At 43.3% G+C, this 15,273-nt stretch overlaps 1 protein-coding gene across 2 annotated transcripts in view; it reads left to right on the top strand.

The window, feature by feature from the left end:
• Nucleotides 1-656: 656 nt before the first annotated feature.
• LOC126336404 (V-type proton ATPase subunit H) overlaps nucleotides 657-15,273 on the top strand; it is a 149,146-nt gene continuing 134,529 nt past the window's right edge. For both annotated transcript variants that reach the window (XM_050000094.1, XM_050000092.1), the window contains exon 1: nucleotides 657-777. In XM_050000094.1, the coding sequence (XP_049856051.1) occupies nucleotides 770-777 (8 nt within the window). In that variant the 5' untranslated portion in view covers nucleotides 657-769. The remainder of the gene's footprint in view (nucleotides 778-15,273) is intronic.

Here is a 15,273-nt window from a genome sequence, read left to right as displayed (position 1 = left end):
CGCTTTAACTGTTGACTCTAGGAATATACTACTATCCCGTACGTATCACCCACATAGAGATAGTGAGAATTAGATTAAAATAATTACTACAACAACAGAGGCATGCAAACCATCATTCTTCCCCCGCTCCATACGTGAATGGAACAGGAAGGAACCCTGATAACTGGTGCAGTGGGACATACCCTCTGCCATGCACCTCACGGCGGTTTGCAGAGTATAGATGTAGATTTAGGTGTATATGTGGAATGAATCTTAGTTACAATTACATCTCACTGCAGTCTGAATTTCTGTGGATGCTAAGTCTTGACGTTTTTGGGCAGAGAGCATTAGGCCATTAGGCATGGTCCTTAATACGTAAAAGAGTTGCAGTTATTATTTGTGAGACGTGTTTTATATCGCTGCGAAGTACTGGTCTGTTATCAAAATTAAGCCTGCGTAAAAGCATTTATTATAGTTTACCACTGGAGTGTCAGCTACATAATGACTATTACTCAGAACTCGGATGTCAGCATGGTAACGAATTAATTTTGAAGTTCGTAACGGTGCGACTGGTAACCGGTGATACCAACTTGCGGCTCTGTGGCTATGAACGGGGTTTCGTATGCTCGTGTTAAGAGATAAGGCAACCTCGCACGTGAGTTATAAACAACCAGTTCAATACGTTGCGACATGGGGTACGCGTCTGACGCAGTGAAACCTACACTCCCGTCTGGGACGGTGCTACAGGGAGTTTGGGATTACTTTGAGAGCAGACACGAAGATTTCCAACATGGAGGGGTCAGTAATTGTACATAGCATTTTCTTTACTTCCCATGCGTTGTAAAATTTTTCTACTTTTTCTCAAGGATAAATAATAGTAAACGTCAGTTCTCTTATTGCTTTAACATGCCCGTTGCGAGACTTGCGTCTCTTGCTTCTTGAAGTGTGGAGATGATTGTCCTAATTTTATAACCTAAACTTAGAGAATCTCTACTACTTCTATATTTAGATGTTGACTGCTAAGTCCCCATTCAAGTAAACAGAAGCAAACGTTTAAGAGTAACGTCTGATACGCATTTTCGAAATCTCTTCCTTTCTCTTTCTCTTTCTCTCTCTCTCTCTCTCTCTCTCTCTCTCTCTCTCTCTCTCTCTGACACAAACACACACACACACACACACACACACACACACACACAGCCCGATTCCAACTTCTGATTCCTCTCTAATGACCTGTTCTTCGACGGGAAGTTTAACCCTAATCTTTCTCTCCCTTTTTTGGCTTCAAATGGCTCTGAGCACTATGGGACTTAACTTCTGAGGTCATCAGTCCTCTAAAACTTAGAACTACTTAAACCTAACTAACCTACGGACATAACACATCCATGCCCGAGGCAGGATTCAGACCTGCGACCGTAGCGGTCGCACGGTTCCAGACTGTAGCACCTAGAACCGCTCGCCCACAGCAGCCGGCTCTCTCCCTTTTTTAAAAAAATATGTATCCCGCTCATGAAAATGGAATGACACAAATGCTGTCATTCAAATCTGTTAAGCTACAAAAAAAAAATGGCTCTGAGCACTATGGGACTTAACATCTGTGCTCATCAGTCCCCTAGAACTTAGAACTAATTAAACCTAACCTAACCTAAGGACATCACACACATCCATGCCCGAGGCAGGATTCGAACCTGCGACCGTAGCAGTCGCGCGGTTCCGGACTGAAGCGTTTAGAACCGCTAGACCACCGCGGCCGGCTGTTAAGCTACACTAAATGCTTTATGCAAAAGCAAAATTTGTGTTCTATGAAATCAGTACACTAAAGATTTAAATTATTACATCAGTTGTTCCCACGACCAACTGCAGATAAGTACTGTTACTGCTGAAACAAAGTGACTGCTAGTTTAATCGCGCCACCGAAATAGTTTTGTGTGCAGTAGCTATTGTTAATGATACCCATACGGTGTCCGGAAATTAGCGTTACAACACACATCCATGCCCGAGGCAGGATTCGAACCTGCGACCGTAGCAGTCGCGCGGTTCCGGACTGAAGCGTTTAGAACCGCTAGACCACCGCGGCCGGCTGTTAAGCTACACTAAATGCTTTATGCAAAAGCAAAATTTGTGTTCTATGAAATCAGTACACTAAAGATTTAAATTATTACATCAGTTGTTCCCACGACCAACTGCAGATAAGTACTGTTACTGCTGAAACAAAGTGACTGCTAGTTTAATCGCGCCACCGAAATAGTTTTGTGTGCAGTAGCTATTGTTAATGATACCCATACGGTGTCCGGAAATTACCGTTACAACTTCTAGGGCTTGTAGAAGGGAGTCAGTACATAATGTTTTGAATAGGAACCCATGCGCGGAAACGCCCCGTTTCCATTCTACGACAGTTTCAATTCAGATGTTTAACTCTACCAATTTCACTTGAGGAACTGAATTAGGCCTGACGCAGTACAATTGTTGGGTAACAATTAGAAAGGAAACATGACGAAGCATCCATTTATCACAGTTTATGCAAAGTTTAATTTACGAGACTCCTATAGAGACGAAGATTTACTGGCACGAGTTCTAGCCGCAGCGCTTGGAATTGAAGATACACCTTGTGGGATGGAGAGTGTGCACTAGAACATGCTTCGTAGGTACAATGCCTGTAAGAACACTGTTGTCATGCATCAGTAGTATTTATTTATTTAATCCTATGGCTATGAACCCCCGTCGGGCAGACCGTTCGCCGGGTGCCCGTCTTTCAATTTGACGCCACTTCTGCGACCTGCAGCCGATGAGGATGATAGGATGATGATGAGCACAGCACAATACCCAGTCCCTGGGTCGAGAAAATTCCCCGACCTAGCCGGGAATCGAACCTGGGCCCAGAGGATTGACAGTCCGTCACGCTAACCATTCAGTTACCTGGGGCGGACATGCATCAGTAGTGCACTGGGTTCTTTTTTGTTTAGAAACACTGAAAACATGTAATGGTTAAGTATTGATACTAACAAATGTGCTTAAGTGGTAAATGGCTGTTTCGTTTTGTTTCCTTTCTAACTGTTACCTAATAACTGCACTGCGCCAGGGCTAATTCAGTTCCTGAAGCAGAAGTGGATGAGGTAAACATCAGAACTGAAACCGTTGTAGAACGGAAACGTTACGTTTGCTCATATGGGTTCCTATTCAAAATGTTACGCACTCACTCCGTTCTAAAAGTTCTAGCAGTTTGTAACGGGAATTCCCGAACACCCTGTATAATGTAATAATATAATAATAATCCGTGACACAAAATATTTCAAAAGCATATATCTTTATTTAACTCAACACAATTGCAGAACATATTTTCACATATTCTTTTTGTTGGGTTATATGTAACACAGATTATGGAATTTTGTCAAATATAGAGTTGAATGGATACCGTGGTTCCTATGTAATACAGACTGTTGGTGATGCACAGCAGCAACCAGCCACAAATTGGTTTTACGTCATTTTATTTACAAAATGCCACTACCGGTTTCGAATTAATACAGCTCAGCGTCAGACGGCTTTCATGCTTTCGTCAAAACACGTTATGTTGGTTTATAGGTGGGCTGCCTTGAAAGGACTGCCTGGAAGATTTGTTTTTGCTGTTTTTCGCCAACAAAATATATTCCTATAGTTTTTGGTATTTTCACACCCACACGCATTGCTTTTCATTAAGCACTTTCGTTGTGCCCTAGAACGAATGACCAATACACAAGGCGTATTTTGACTCAGTAATTGAGTGAAAGTCGTCTAACGATAAACTGCATTAATTCGAAGCGCGTATTGGTACTTTTTGAATAAATTAACCTAAAAAGAATTTGTGGCTGGTTGATACTGTATAACATCAGCAATCTATAAAACACAATATTCTGACAATTGGACGATTGCTGTTCCCACAAAGGCGTTGTAATCTGATGTCTATAGCTAAGCCCCTCCTTACCTGACACAAGGAAAATGTATGATTCGTCATGTTGTCTATACTAGCAGTGATTTTGCAACAACTCGACGCTCTCTTCAAGTGGTAACTGCCCTTAACTAAACCAAGGTGCCGAGAGCTGCGACTTATCTGTAACATCCACTATGTCAATGAGCATAAACGTGAAGTTTTCGGAGCTACGGATATGTTTCAGAGACCCTACCGTCTGTTAGGTCTTGATACACGTGCAGGATTCGCCAGCTACTTGCCAGTATGTACAGCCTTGAATTTGGAACTCTGTGGCCAAGAATACAGTGGAAACGCGAGTGGCGGATAGTATGATTAACCAGAATTATGATCTCCATTTAGACAATTCGTGGAGTCCTCTCGTTTCAAGTCGTTCTGCGTTTTAGCTTCCTAGCGTTCTGATACATGCCAACAATTCGAACGATGAATCACTAGTCAGATATTGTAGGCTTGCGGCTTCCGGAGGGGTTTCATAGAGACTAGCTTACTGCGCATATCCTGAACTTCAAACTGGCATTGTTAAGCTATTCTTCAAACTGCTATTGTTAAGCTGTTTCCTTATAACACTACTTGTTTACACGTTCGTTGTTTATTAGTAGCGACAGTGATAAATAACTTTTGGTGTTACGGATATAAATAGAAATACGTCCAGAAGATACAGTCACTTTTCATAGGTTACATAGGCCTACCATAAAAGTCTCATTGTGGTTGTCGTACTGTTAAGAAGTCTAATGTGTTGAAAAATGTCGAGATACAGTGTACTATAAGTTAATACCTCAGGGCGAATTTATGTGACTGCATGACCAAACATTTGCGAGATAAGTACTAGATAAAATTGGTAGTGTGATAGCGTGTTACCACTCAATCCGTTGAATGTACTAGATTACACTTACCGATAAGATTTATGCACCGTCTAATACATTTCCTCCGGATTATACGGATATCCATCTCATTATGTTTATTTTAAAGAAGTCATCTACGACTTGGAAAATGATTATGTGGGTTTAATTTTTTAGCTTCCCTTGGGACGAACGAAAATTAAAATAGTTGTACCAGTAAGTAAGAACGAAAGAATTTTTATCTAATAGTATTTACAAGTGTGATAGTTCGCTATTTTTCTGCATGTCAGAGCTCGAAATTCGAAGTTTTTCGGGACATTTTCAGTTTGGCGATGTAAGAGCGACATCTTCAGTTTTGGCACTGACACACAAGCGAAATGCCCTTGCGTTTTTCCCTTAAAAGTTCATTCCAGATACTGTGATGCTTTGAATAGCGTAGCCTGAATAAAACCCACGGTCGCTGTCTGTACGAACGATGTAATGACATTCGAAATACTGTATACAAAGGCCTTGCGGGCAAACCTTACTCCGTACCGTAGTCACGTGGCTTTAGAGCAATGTGTGTTGGCGACAAAAGTTTGTTCTGCGAAATCTGGATGCTCGGTTCATAGATATTCCTGCTCTATGACTGTCACTGTTATCCCAGCAGTGGAAGCTGTACGCATTTCATTGAACTCTGCAGCATAGCTCTCGTCACTGCGTTTTGACAGCTGATCGAATACATCAGCATGCTTTCGCACTCGGAAGTCAAATCACCGACTCGCTTCGACAATGGGTATTGGCCGAAATATAGCAAGAGAAAATAATGATATCCCGAAGTTATGGAAACATACGACAATTGGAAATGATAACGTTTTAAGTACCCAATCTCACATTTGTGAGCAGAATTAAAGAAAACAGTGTATCTCTCTTTGAACATAATTTATTTGTGTAAAAATAGTTGAGAAGGTATTCTTGTAGAAGAGAATTATACTGCTCAAAACGTCACTGCAAGGAATACTGAGACAAATTAGAAAATAAATGATTTATTACGAATGTTCCAAGTGCCATACCAGGGAACTGACTCGTTCTAAATGCCAATAAGGAAGTTTTTGTTTCAAACGCCATAAATACCGGGTCACTACATTTTATTTGTGATACCACAAGTATAGAATTACAGCAGTAATGTTGTAACTAGTAAAACTGCAGTAATTCACAACCACTTTTCATATCCTTTTAACTATTTTCCAAGAGAATAACAAATTTAGATTCGAGAAAAATGTTTCAGTGTTAAATTCTGTTCCTTACACACCTCTATCCTCGGGATCAGATGTTACAAAACTTACTGAAGAAATCCCTGTGCTATCGAGAAAGAAATGGTTTTTCATATTTTCCAGACACACGTTTTGTATGTTCACTTCTCCTACCATTTTCTTATTTGTATAGATATTTTATGTATATTATACCAGGAGGCTGCTATTTTTGAAGCTTTATTTAAGACTTGTGTAGTTAGGCGGTAATCTTATTTTGGCTGCAATGCCATTTTCAAGCTCTATGTAATTACTTAGCGCTACTAGGACATATAATTTTTACGTTATATATCTGATTGATTTTGTAACAGTTGACTTGTAGCTACCATATATTTCTGCGCTTTGTATTTGTAGCATACATCAACTTGTTTTTGTTTATATATATTTTTTCTCACCCTTACATGTTTACTTGACAGAAGTCGACGTTGTTGTATGGTCGCATATTTGTCTTATTTATCTATGGAATTGTGTGGTGGTCATATATTCTTTATAGAGGTTTGTGGGAGTGATATTTGCTTTTCAAATCATAATTACCATTTTCTAAAATTTCGACGAAATTTTCAGTGAAATTTTTATATTTGAGTTCAGTCTGTTGGTTTACGATTCTGTCTTGGTATTTTCGTAGTGTATATATATTTGTATTTCTTCTAAAGGGTCGTTATTGGGTCTTAAGGAATCATATGTGGGATTTTCATTGCGTGATCGAACTGGTTTACATTATGGGTTTCTGTCTTGAAATGGCAGAAAATGAGGATGGATATGTGTCGCTCTTTCTTGATCAAATATCGAGAGAGAGAGAGAGAGAGAGAGAGAGAGAGAGCGACATGCATTACTGAGAATACAATAGCACAGAAAACGCGTTCTGTGAGAAAACAGCACTCGGCACGTTTGAAAATTACACTCTTCAATTAATATCGGTTTTTGATGTTACTGGCGGAATAGAGCGGGTAACTGGACAGTACCGTAGGTGCAACCACAACGGAGGGGCTATCTGTTGAGAGGCCAGACAAACGTGTAGTTCCTGGAGAGGGGCAGCAGGCTTCTCAGTAGTTGCAGGGACTACAGTCTGGATGATTGAATGAACTGGCATTCTAACGTCAAACAAAACAGCATTGCCGTGCTGGTACTGCGAACAGGTGAATGCAAAGGGAAACTACAGCCGTAATTTTTCTCGAGGGCATCCAGCTTTACTGTATGATGATGGCGTCCACTTGGGTAAGATATTCCTGAGGTAAAATAGTGTCCCATTCGAATCTCCGGTCGGGGACTACTCAGGGTGACGTCGTTATCGGGAGACAAAAAATACTGGCGTTCTCAGGATCGGGGTGTGGAATGTCAGATCTCTTAATCGGGCAGGAGGTGAGAAAATCTAAAAAGGAAAATGAATAGGTTAAATTTAGATATAGTGGCAATTAGTGAATTTGGGTGACAGGGGGAACAGGACTTCTGCTCAGGTGAATACAAGGTTACAAATACAAAATCAAATAGGGATAATGCAGCAGTAGGTTTCATAATGAACAATAAAATACGAATGCGGATAAGCTACTACGATCAGCATTATGAACGCGTTATTGTAGCAAAGATAGACACGAGGCCCACGTCTACCATAGTAGTACAAGTTTGTATGCCAACTTGTTCCGCAGATGGTGAAAAGATCGAAGAAATGTATGATGGGATAAAAGAAATTATTCAGATAGTTAAGGGAGATGAAAATTTAATAGTTTTCGATAGTAAGAAAAAGAAGTGATGTAATTTAGCACAGAGCTTAACTTTATCATAGCTAACACTTGGTTTAAGCGTCGTGAAAGAAGGCTGTATACGTGGTAGAGACCTGGAGACACTGGAAGGTTTCAGATTGGTTATATAATGGTAAGACAGGGATTTAGGAAACAGATTTTAAATTGTAAGACACTTCCAAAGGCAGATGTGGACTCCGACCACAATGCATTGGTTATGAACAGTAAATTAAAACTCAAAGAACTGCAAAAAGGTGGAAATTTAAGGAGATGGTAACTGGATAAACTGAAATAACCAGAGGTCGTAAAGAGTTTCAGAAGGAGTGTTAGTGAACAGGGGAAAGGGAAACAGTAGAAGAATGGGTATCTTTGAGAGATGAAATAGTGAAGGTACCAGGTAAAAAGACGAGGGCTAGTAGAAATCGTTGGGTAATACATTGAATTTAAGTGATTGAAAGGAGAAAATATAAAAATACAGTAAATATAGCAGTCGAATAGTAATACAAACGTCTCAAAAGTAAATCGCCAGGAAGTGCAAAATGGCTAAGCAATAATGGCTAGGGGACAAATTTAAGGACGTAGAAACATGTATCAGTAGGGGTAAGATAGATGTCGACTTTTGGAGAAAAGAGAATCACCTGTATGAATATCAAGAGCTTAGAGGGAAAACCAGTCCTAAGCAAAGAAAAAGCAGAAAGGTGGAAGGAGTATTAGGGCGATGTACTTGAGGGCAAGATTATGGAATGGAAGAGGACGCAAATGAAAATGAGATGGGAGATATGACACTGCGTGAAGCATTTGACAGGCCACTGAAATACCGAAGTCGAAACAAGGCTCCGGGAGTAGACAACATTCCGTCAGAACTACTGACAACCTTGGGAGAGTCAGCCATGACAAAACACTTACACCTGGTGAGCAAGATGTATGAGACAGGCGAAATACCCTCAAACTTCAAAAAAATGCAATAATTCCAATCCCACAGAAAGCATATGATGACAGATGTAAGAATACCGAACTATCAGTTTAATAAGTCACGGTTGCAAAATACTAACACGAATTCGACACATACGATTGGAAAAGCTGATAGAAGCCGACCTCTGAGAAGATCAGTTTGGATTCTGGACTAATGTAGGAACACGGGAGGCAGTACTGACCCTATGACTTATCTTAGAAGATAGATTAAGGAAAGACAAACGTACTTTTACAGTATTTGGAGACTTAGAGAAAGCTTTTGACAATGTTGACTGCAATGCTCTCTTTCAAATTCTGAAGGTGACAGGGGTCAAATACAGACAGCGAATGGCTATTTACCAACGGCCTTGCCGCAGTGGTAACACCGGTCCCCGAAGTTAAGGGCTGTCAGGCTGGGCTAGCATTTGGATGGGTGACCATCCGGACTGCCGAGTGCTATTGGCAAACGGGATGCACTCAGCCCTTTTGAGGTACACTGAGGAGCTACTTGACTGAGAAGCAGCAGCTTCAGTATCGGGAATTGACATATGGTTGGGAGAGCAGTGTGCCCACCACACGCCGGCCGCGGTGGTCGTGCGGTTCTAGCGCTGCAGTTCGGAACCGCGGAACTGCTACGGTCGTAGGTTCGAATCTTGCCTCGGGCATGGATTTGTGTGATGTCCTTAGGTTAGTTAGGTTTAAGTAGTTCTAAGTTCTAGGGGACTGATGACCTACGATGTTAAGTCCCATAGTGCTCAGAGCCATTTGAACTTTTTTTTTTTTTTTTTTTTTTTTTTTTTTTTTGCTGACCACACGCCCTTCCATATCCGCATCCAGTGACGCGTAGGATCAGAGGATGACAGGGGGACAGGTCGGTACCGTTGGACATTCATGGCCTGTTCGGGAGGAGTTTAGTTTTTGTAAAGGCTATTTATATTCACAGAAAGCAGATGGCAGTTATAAGAATTGAAGGACACAAAAGGGAAATAGTGGCTGAGAAAGGAGTGAGACAGGGTTGTAGCCATCCCTGATATTAATGAATCTGTAAACTGAGCAAGCAGTAAAGGAAACTAAAGAAAAATCTGGTATAATTAAAATCCAGGGAGAAGGAATAAAAGCATTGAGGTTTGCCGATGACATTGTAATTCTGTCAGAGACAGCGAAGGACTTGGAAGAGCAGCTGAACGGAATGGACAGTGCCTTGATAAAAGGATATAAGATGAACATCAACAAAAGCAAAATGAGAATGGTGAATGCAGTCGAATTAAATCAGGTGATGCTAAGGGAATCAGATTAGGAAATGAGACACTTGATGTAGTAGATGAGTTTTGCTATTTGGGCAAAAAATAACTGATGATGGTCGAAGTAGAAAGGATATAAATTCAGACCGGCGATGGCATGGAAACCGCTTCTGAAGAAGATAAATTTGTTAACATCCAGTATAGATTGAAGTGTCAGGAAGTCTTTGCTGAAAATATTTGTGTGGAGTGTAGCCATGCATGTAAGTGAAACATGGACGACAAACAGTCTAGACAACAAGAGAATAGACGGTTTTGATTTATGGTGCTACAGATGAATGCTGAAGAATAGATGGGTAGATCACGTAACTAATGGGAAGGTACTGAATAGAATTGGGGAGACGAGGAATTTGTGGCACAACTTGACTAGAAGAAGGGATCGGTTGGTGGGGCATATTCTGAGGCATCAAGGGATCACCAATTTGGTATTGGAGGGAAGCGTGAGGAGTAAAAATCGTAGAGGGAGACCAAGAGATGAATACACTAAGCAGATTCAGAAGGATGTAGATTGCGGTAGTTACTCGGCGATGAAGAGGCTTGTACGAGTGTAGCATGGGGAGCTGCATCAAACCAGTCTTTGGACTGAAGGCCACAACAGCAACAACAGGACAGAAGGCATCTTCATCAACTTCTTTACTGTACAGGAGACGCTACATTCCGCAGGAGTGAGGTTCTTCCCGTCCATCCATCCAAAGCCATATTTTCAGTGCTTTCCTAAACAAGTCAAGGAAGATGCAGGTAGACCTCATTTGAAAAGGACATGGCCAATTTTCATCCCTTATCCTTGCTCTTTGGGAAACAGCACCTCACCTCCAGCGAACTCTTGGAGGACTGTACATTAACTCCCAGTCTCCCTTCATTTTACTTCATTCTGTGTAGAGCATACAGAGAAGTTCAACAAAACCAAAATCAGTTAACAGATGCAGATGAAAAGGTCTGCAAGCGACGAATCCCGCTTCGAACTGAGCCCCGATGACCAGCGAATATGTGTGTGGAGACGCCCCAGCGAATATGTGTGTGGAGACGCCCCAGCGAATATGTGTGTGGAGACGCCCCAGAAACCGTGGGACATCAACTTGATTGTCGCCCGCCGTACTGCTCGACAACCGGCAGTGATGGCTAGGGGATGCCATTTCTTTTCACATCAGGGCCCCACTGGTTGTCATCCGCGGCACGCTTTCGACAAAGCGGTACGTCGACGATATTCTACGCCCTGTTTTATTGCCCTTCGTGGAAAACCATCTTGGGCCTACATTTCAGCAAAAGAATGCCCGCGTGCACAGCGAGAGTTTATATCAAGTTACAGATCTGCGAGTGGATTGCAATTACTGCCAATGTTTGATACCTAACGGTACCGTAATTCTGTAAGCACCGTAAATCAAATGTCACAATAATTCTATGATTTGTAATTACTCATGTTCGAAATTATTAACTAAATCTCATACATAAAATTTCAAATTAATTCCATTTTGATTTCTAGAGTAACGAACCATAAATTAACAAATTCTAAATGCTTAGATGTGTTAACTGTATACCTCCGACCATCCTTTATTTCCTTTTCTCAGCGGTTATTGTTAGTGTTCAGTATACTATGTGTGGCACAAAAATCCTCGTTATCTTCCACTGCGGTCCAGGTAAGCTAAAAAGTTGAATAGCCCTACTGTGGAACGTAGGTGGTGAAGATCTGGTACTAGATGGTCAATGACCCTTCACTGCCGAAATAGGTCACGGCAGTGACCTTCGTATGTACAGTGATGAGTCAAAACATTATGACTGCGTGCTTAATAGCTTCTTTTTCCGCATTTGGAACGAAATACATCACTGATTCTGCCTATCAGGGATCCGACAGTTTGTTCGTAGGTTTGTGGAGGTGTGTTCATTAGATGTCTACGCACAGGTCACGCGATTTGCGTAAATAACAGACCACTGATTTGCGTACGTGGTGATGGCGACCGATAGCGACCCAGATGGGTTCTATAGGATTTACGTCAGGCGAAATTGGTCGACAAGACATCAACGTAAGTTCGCTATAAGACTCCTCAAATCTCTGCAACATGGTTCTAGCTCCGAGGTATGAACAATTACACTGTTGAAAAATGACATGCTGTTCGGGAAGACATCAAACATAGGGATGCCGGTTGTTCGCAGCTGTAAGCGTGTCTTCGATTGTTACCACAGGTCCCATGCAAGCGCACAATTTCTCCCAGAGCGTAATACTGCTGCACCAGCCTGCGTCCGTGGCGCGCTGCGCGTTTAGAGTCGCCGTTCACCTCCATTACGCTGTTTGTGGAGACGACCATCGACATAGTGTAGCACAAATGTAATTCGCCCGATGAGCCGACACGTTTCCATAGATCGACGTTCGAATCCCGATGGACCCGTGCCCACTGCAATCGTAGCTTACAATGTCGTTGGGTCAACTTGTGTTGACGTGGGGGTGGTCTGCTGCGGAGCTCCATGTTCAACAATGTACGACGAACGGTGTGCTCCGCAACGCTTATGCGTGCACCAGCATTGTCCTCTTTCGGCAGAGATGACACAGATCACCATCTATCCTACTACACAGAGCAGATAAGATTCCGAAGCCACGCCCTGTGAAGAGTCGTGGACGTCCAAACATTCAGCGCCTAGTGGTAGTTGCGCTGCCCTTCTACCTCTTTCCGTAGATGCTCACGACAGTAGCGAGTGAAAATTCGACCACCTTCGCCGTTTTCGAGATACACTCCTGGAAATTGAAATAAGAACACCGTGAATTCATTGTCCCAGGAAGGGGAAACTTTATTGACACATTCCTGGGGTCAGATACAGCACATGATCACACTGACAGAACCACAGGCACATAGACACAGGCAACAGAGCATGCACAATGTCGGCACTAGTACAGTGTATATCCACCTTTCGCAGCAATGCAGGCTGCTATTCTCCCATGGAGACGATCGTAGAGATGCTGGATGTAGTCCTGTGGAACGGCTTGCCATGCCATTTCTGCCTGGCGCCTCAGTTGGACCAGCATTCGTGCTGGACGTACAGACCGCGTGAGCACGTTGGGTGGTACGGGATACATGCGGACGTGCATTGTCCTGTTGGAACAGCAAGTTCCCTTGCCGGTCTAGGAATGGTAGAACGATGGGTTCGATGACGGTTTGGATGTACCGTGCACTATTCAGTGTCCCCTCGACGATCACCAGAGGTGTACGGCCAGTGTAGGAGATCGCTCCCCACACCATGATGCCGGGTGTTGGCCCTGTGTGCCTCGGTCGTATGCAGTCCTGATTGTGGCGCTCACCTGCACGGCGCCAAACACGCATACGACCATCATTGGCACCAAGGCAGAAGCGACTCTCATCGCTGAAGACGACACGTCTCCATTCGTCCCTCCATTCACGCCTGTCGCGACACCACTGGAGGCGGGCTGCACGATGTTGGGGCGTGAGCGGAAGACGGCCTAACGGTGTGCGGGACCGTAGCCCAGCTTCATGGAGACGGTTGCGAATGGTCCTCGCCGATACCCCAGGAGCAACAGTGTCCCTAATTTGCTGGGAAGTGGCGGTGCGGTCCCCTGCGACACTGCGTAGGATCCTACGGTCTTGGCGTGCATCCGTGCGTCGCTGCGGTCCGGTCCCAGGTCGACGGGCACGTGCACCTTCCGCCGACCACTGACGACAACATCGATATACTGTGGAGACCTCACGTCCCACGTGTTGAACAATTCGGCGGTACGTCCACCCGGCCTCCCGCATGCCCACTATACGCCCTCGCTCAAAGTCCGTCAACTGCACATACGGTTCACGTCCACGCTGTCGCGGCATGCTACCAGTGTTAAAGACTGCGATGGAGCTCCGTATGCCACGGCAAACTGGCTGACACTGACGGCGGCGGTGCACAAATGCTGCGCAGCTAGCGCCATTCGATGGCCAACACCGCGGTTCCTGGTGTGTCCGCTGTGCCGTGCGTGTGATCATTGCCTGTACAGCCCTCTCGCAGTGTCCGGAGCAAGTATGGTGGGTCTGACACACCGGTGTCAATGTGTTCTGTTTTCCATTTCCAGGAGTGTATTTGTTCACAGACTCAGAGTAATAATATGCCCTTTGTCAAAGTCCCTTATCTGAATAGATTTTCCCATTTGCAGGCGATATCTTCGCTAGGGTCATTCCCCGTTCGTTTCAGGGCCATTCCCCGTCCGTGTCTGCTCCTCTATATACTTTTTGTTACCGTGTCACTTGCCCGTAACACTACCAGGCGGCATCAAATGGGCCTGGGGCAGTGGTCACAATGTTTTCGATGCCGAGTGTTTGTGCCAGTCGGATGTTTGGAACCAGCACAGTACGCTGGGTCGACGTGGGAACTTACGAGAACGGCAAAAAGGAACTGTCGTGTTCGTACGTGTTCTTCATCACATCACCATGACGCTGTCGTTAATCGACTAATAAAGTCATCAGAAGATCAAAACAAACTGCAAAACGATTTAGAAAAGATATCTGAATGGTGCGAAAAGTGGCAATTGACCCTAAATAACGAAAAGTGTGAGGTCATCCACGTGAGTACTAAAAGGAACTCTTTAAACTTCGGTTACACGATAAATCAGTCTAATCTAAAAGCCGTGAATTCAACTAAATACCTAGGTATTACAATGACGATGAACTTAAATTGGAAGGAACACATAGAAAATGTTGTGGGGAAGGCTAACCAATGACTTGCGTTTTATTGGCAGGACACTTAGAAAATGTAACAGATCTACTAAGGAGACTACGCTTGTCTGTCCTCTTTTAGAATACTGCTGCGTGGTGTGGGATCCTTACTAGACAGGACTGACGGAGCTCATCGAGGAACTTCAAAGAAACGCAGCACGTATTATCGCGAAATATGGGAGAGAGTGTCACAGAAATGATACAGGATTTGGGCTGAAAATCGTTAAAAGACATGCGTTTTTCGTTGCGACGGAATCTTCTCACGAAATTCCAGTCACCAACTTTCTACTCCGAATGCGAAAATATTTTGTTGACACCGACCTACACAGGGAGGAACGATCACAACGATAAAATAAGGGAAATCAGAGTTCGTACGGAAAGATAATAGGTGTTCATTCTTTCCGCGCGCTATACAAGATTGAAATAATAAGGAATCGTGAAGGTGGTTCGATGAACCCTCTGCCAGGCATTTAAATATAATTTTCAGAGTATCCATGTAGATGTCGACCTTGCCTGATTTCTTTGGTGTATAAAG

The sequence above is a fragment of the Schistocerca gregaria genome, chromosome 2, assembly GCF_023897955.1.
Source record: "Schistocerca gregaria isolate iqSchGreg1 chromosome 2, iqSchGreg1.2, whole genome shotgun sequence".
Taxonomy (NCBI): domain Eukaryota; kingdom Metazoa; phylum Arthropoda; class Insecta; order Orthoptera; family Acrididae; genus Schistocerca; species Schistocerca gregaria.
Note: the sequence above shows the minus strand (reverse complement) of the source record. Positions and strands in the feature narration are given on the sequence as shown.